Genomic DNA, 5,540 nt, shown 5'->3' with positions numbered 1-5,540 from the left:
GGTGTGTTTCTCTCCCACTTTATATTAAATTAAAATCCTTCACTATAAAAATAAGTATTTAAAAAATGCAAAATAATAAAATGAACAAAATTCTGAAAATACATTTTTGTGATTTTTATCTTTCAGTGTACTTACAACAGGAATGAGCACATAATAGTTGATGATTTGAAGGTTGAATCCATCCAAAGCCTAAAAGACGAACAAGTAAAAAGCAGGGAGGGGGGGGGGGGGTTGTTGAATGTGGTTAATATAACACTCAAATTATAAAAGGAACGGTAGATAATAAATGTTTACAAAAATGCAGGCAGAATATCAACGATCTAAACTCTAAACAATTAAATTATAGGCCTATCATTATTCAACTATTCTGCACTGAAAACCAATAGCCATGCTCGTACAGCAGTAAGCATAAACAGCTATAAATGTAGCTGACCCTAAGCTCAGTTTCTTAACAGCAGGCACCTTAAAGACCCTATTAATATTCACTACCTCCATATCAGCACAGAATAAGACTGAGAGCACAACAGCAATTGAAGAATTGAGTCAAGTTTTACATGACTTGAAAAAGATTTTTTTAAAATAAAAAGCAAGAACATAAATAATTCTCATGTTTATACGGTAATATAAAAACTGTAGGGAGGAAAAAAAGTATATATATATAAGACTTATATAATTCAATCATCACATGCATCATACAGTCAAACTTCATTTTCAGAGGAATTAAACAGTTTCAACAAACTATGATTACATTTACAATAGCACATAATGCTTTGCAAAACAATTGTGTTAGGGCGAGGGCAAGTAGAGAGAAACTAGAAATATATAGTATGTATCACCTCCTCATTCATATCATTTTGTTTTAAAAGCAACTTTGTCTGCCCCGGTCAATGTCAGTCGTAAGACGCACTGTTCTATTATCAGCTCCGAGGCTCGAAAGGCAAAAAAACAACTTTCCATGAAATATTTGGTTTTTGGATTGAAGGTTTGATGTCTTCTGCTTCATATAAGATAAGAAATAAACAACTTAAATAAAGTATAAATATTTTATTTTGATTTATTTTGTAGGTATGTGTGGTTTGTTGTGAGCTTGGGTGACGAGATAAGATAAAGGAATTTGGACCTTGCTAGTGTGTAGCTGTGAGATTATTTTTAGAACCATTCCCTCATGGCCACCTTTGTTTCAACCAAAGATGCTCCACATCGGAGTACCTTTGCTTCAACGTTCTTCATTTGCAACCCTTTTTTAGATTTTGACCCCTTTTCGGGCAGGAATGGTCTGAAATGTAGACAACTCTGATTGGTAAAACGGAGTAAAAACGGTAATTTCTACCTCACTTCAAGCTTGTTTAAATAAACAGTTGACAGTGTGGGCGTGCCCTGCTAGCTGTTATCGTCTGTTGATCTTTCAGTTTTACACTTTGGTTGATTTTAAAAATTCACTTTTATTGTGTTATAGTGCTTTTAAAAGATTAATTCACTTTCCTCTAGATCTCTCAAAGCGGACTCCATACCAAGAGGCCAGCGAGGCGGTCTATGTGCATGTGTGTGTATGTGTGTTGGTGTGTTTGCACGTGTGTGTGTTTGTGTAGTGTTTGTTAGTGTGTGTGTGTGTGTGTGTGTGTGTGTGCTCTCGTGTGTTTATTGTGCTATTGCAAACGTATAATTAGGTAGCGCAAACACGGCACGTAAGCCGACTCGTGGCCTTCCGAGCGCGTGATTCCGGTGAAATGGGGGTAATTCAGATCTCTGTTTCTTTGCTCTTTTGCTATGAAACACCAAATGCTGAACACTTTGAAAAAGTTCAGGTTTCCTTCTTTACAATAGTGTAAGTTGTTTGTATATTATAATCCGAGTATGAGCTGGAGAATCGCAGTGGAAAGGGAAGCCCCTCGCGGTCGGAATGCGAGGTGGGCCGGTTCAAAATTGACACCCATGCATTTGAATGCTTTGCAGAAAGATTGATGATTAAATACCGTCTTAAGACGGAGAACTATACAGCTTTGAGCGTGGTTTCTCGTGGTTATTATTTTTGGTCCTTGGCGTTTGGATAGAAAACCTCGAAAAAAAGCTTCAAAGTTTTCAAAGACCATTTTTAACACGAAATGTGTAAAATACCTGCTAAAAAAGGTACCAATAGAAAGAACTTTCTTTTTCTATTAGAATAAAGTCATCGGCTTGGAATTATTTAGCATTAATCCTTCCGCAAAACTACCGAGAGCACTCAGTACACTACAGTATTGAGCCGACTCGCTCACCGCGAGGGCTGGTGCGACACCGGCCGAGACAACGCTCGGTGTTTTAATTGAAATAACGACAGATCACCATGTTTGACGCAATACAATACTGATTTGTAATGATCTCACAGTCATGGAAAAAGTGAGGCTTCATTTCTTTGTTATAATGATTGTACTCTGTTAATGTAGAGATGTTTGGTGCACTTGGTACTCTTTTATTATCTGTCAAACATGTGGTTGCAGCCAGTTACCTACTTCAGCAATATCTGATTATTATGTTAAATTGAAACAGCTGCCTTCTCTTAAACATTGACTGAGAGGTAAAAGTATGGAACCAAAATTCTCAGGAGACATACCTTTCATAAAAAACAGATAAATTTGATTTACAGCTACTTTGAAAGTTTAGAATCCGGTATCCTAGTATAATGCTAATATTTTGTTGCATTTGACATGAAGCCCATTCTTGTGAAAAAAAAATGTTTCCATAAGGGTTTTTTTCTGAGAATTAATAGTTTCCTACTTCTGTATGTTACCTTGTAGTGGCTTAGCCAAGATACCTGCTAAATTTCAAGTCTCTATCTCAATTCTAAGACCCCATTGCTATGGAAACATGTTGCTCAACTTCAAATCTCCTTTTCGTGTTTCTTCACCTCGCACAGTTAAAAGTTTTGTACAGTCGAACCTGTGTAAGACAGCCACCCATTGTCAAGGAGAAAAGTGGCCGTATAAGACAGGTGGCCATCTTAGGCAGGACTGATCAAGTGGAAGAAAACAAACCATTCTTTTCTGAGGTCCCACCCGAAGGTAGCCACATCGTTGTTGATGTTGCTGTTGTTATGTTGTTGTTGTTGTTGTTGTTTTCGCTGGGTTTTTTCTTCTCTTATTTTCTTTGGTTGCTGCTTTTGTACAAGGGTGACAATAAAACGAAATGTGTGAGACAAGGAGGACCGGGTGCTATGGTAAAACAAACACACGTGTCGCTACCATTCGGAGAACGAGTGACGCTTCTGTCACAAGTTCAGGTTGACGTCCTTTGTTACTTTGTCACAGACTGGGTAAACAGTGACCACTCATCTCACTTACGATTTGTGTCTGTGAATTCTGGGCCGGGCTTTTGGGTTAGGAGGGATCACACGCTTACCTTACAAGCAGCTGAAAATTAATTTTGTTACCTATTGGTCAAGAGTGGGAGGGGCCTACGCAACATGATCGGTTGGAGGGACTACCTAACAACAACGACAGGTGATTAGATTATTATGACGGCTCGCCCACAACGCAAGAGCCCAATGCTTGATTTATGACAAAACGTAATGGAGTCACTAAGGTGGACGTATTAGACAGGTGTATTTGCTTTGTGTGATAGGGGTTGTGTGTTAAAATATGGTGGCCGCGGCCGCGTTGGACAGGTGTCCGTTTTACACAGTTAAATTATATATAAAAAACGCAAGGGGGGAAATGGAAAGTGGCTGTTTGTACAGGTGGCCGTCTTACAGAGGTGGCCGTCAGGGCAGGTTCGACTGTATTTTCGTCAAATATGGTCATATTTACTTCATTCTTTTTTTTAATTGTAGGGAAAAGGTGATAGTTTTTTTAAATAATGTTAACTCAGTTTTTTTTAATTTCCTTCATATGACTGATATTGACTGAGTGACACATAATATATATGTTAAAAGTTTTTCTCACCATAATGCAGCTGCTGGCAAATCAAAGTGTCTCAAAGCCTCATGAGTCTCACTTTTGTTCCTGAAGTAATGAAAAATTAAAGAAATTGTTATGTGAATGTGTAAGAAAATGTAGATCTAGATTTAGATCTTTATCAAATCAGATTAGCAAATAATAATTTAACATAGTATGATAAAGTAAATAATTGATTGCATTATTAGATAGATCTATCTATACGCTCTCTCCCATACAAGTATAAGCTTTATTAAATTCATAGTATTATTCATTAGATATGAATTTGACAGTTATTATTATACATGAGGTACATACTTAACTAAAATGATGAAACTGGACTCAGTCGTTTTCTCCCCCATTCAGATATTGGGTAGAAATTAGGAAGTAGGAATTACAGGAAGGGGAGAACGAGGAGCTATACTTATTCAATTGTATAGTCAGTATAGATAGAATATAGAATCTATCTTGATCTAGATCTAGATAGATCTAAGATTAGATTTAAGTTAGAATTATACACACAACACTAGATCTTGGTGAAGACAGTTCGTCCTGATGACCACTTCTGATCTAGAGTCTTGATCGACATTCTCAGGCGCGCTCATGTGACCTTATGCAGTTGCGAGTTCAGTAGATATTACTGACGAGCGCCGTAAAACACTTACCAAAACAAATTCCGGTTTCTCCAGATTCTATTCTGGTAGTCCAAGTAATTCTATTTATAGGCCAAGAGACCGATCCAATCCAAGACTTGGAGTAGATATAAGTTATCGGTCTTGGGACCGATGACGAAGATGATCCCAGCGTTCGTCTCACAAATTCAAAAATCACACTCTTTCTGTTTCAAAGGCCAGTGCAATTACTAGATCCAACAACACATTCAGAGAAAGACTAGGCCTAGATCTAGACTGAAGTACCATCAAGTACGTTGTGACAACAACCCTGAAGATAATAAGCAAAACAATAGGTTTCACTTCCGGTCTGGGTCGTTCGATGGTTCGGTCAGAGTCTGTATACCACAATTAAGAATTCTGTGCTGTATACTTAATATTACTACTACTAGGCCTAGCTCTCTGGTTCGCAGCGGTTCGATAAAGATTCTATACTGGGCCTACCTACTAGGCCCTAGTACTAGTAGAAGAGAATCTTTGGCTCTATCAGCAAAGAGCTTAATTTTGACCTCAGCTGGAGAAGCATGATATTAATATTGTTGAGTAATGAAGATTGAAATGAGCGAAAACGATGGGCTGCTTATTTTTGAAGGGAGCAACTGTAGAAACAATGATAATATTATTATTATTACGATTATACAATGTAATGTAGGGCAATTCAAGGATTCATAATGAATTGTCCTAATTAAGCCAGGCCTATTATAGTCTTGTTCCGTCTTGGGTTAAGTACATTATGCTAGTGTTATGTTATATCATTATCATCATCAATTTAATTATATATTGATGTAGGCCCTCTTAATTATTTTTTAAAGATGATGGTAGTAGTAGTAGTAGTAGTGTAGTAGTAGTAGTAGTAGTAGTAGTAGTAGTAGTAGTAGTAGTAGCAGTAGTAGTAGTAGTAGTAGTAGTAGTAGTAGTAGTAGTAGTAGTAGTAGTAGTAGTAGTAGTAGTAGTAGTAGTA

General features: G+C 37.3%; 1 protein-coding gene across 4 annotated transcripts in view; it reads right to left on the bottom strand.

The window, feature by feature from the left end:
- Window positions 1–4,881, bottom strand: part of LOC101853537 (stimulated by retinoic acid gene 6 protein-like) — a 27,147-nt gene extending 22,266 nt beyond the window's left edge. The window contains exons 1-3 of one of the 4 annotated variants that reach the window (XM_005094740.3): window positions 4,574–4,881; window positions 3,918–3,977; window positions 136–189 (exon numbers count right to left, since the gene is read on the bottom strand). In XM_005094740.3, coding sequence (XP_005094797.1) covers window positions 136–189; window positions 3,918–3,920 — 57 coding nt within the window. In that variant the 5' untranslated portion in view covers window positions 3,921–3,977; window positions 4,574–4,881. Of the gene's footprint in view, window positions 1–135; window positions 190–3,917; window positions 3,978–4,226; window positions 4,390–4,428; window positions 4,548–4,573 lie in introns of those variants that run through there. The other 3 variants (XM_035968827.1, XM_005094742.3, XM_005094743.3) reach the window with 3 other exon arrangements.
- Window positions 4,882–5,540: the final 659 nt, after the last annotated feature.

This window comes from Aplysia californica, unplaced genomic scaffold (assembly GCF_000002075.1).
Source record: "Aplysia californica isolate F4 #8 unplaced genomic scaffold, AplCal3.0 scaffold00088, whole genome shotgun sequence".
Lineage (NCBI taxonomy): Eukaryota > Metazoa > Mollusca > Gastropoda > Aplysiida > Aplysiidae > Aplysia > Aplysia californica.
This window is presented reverse-complemented; position numbering and strand designations above follow the sequence as displayed.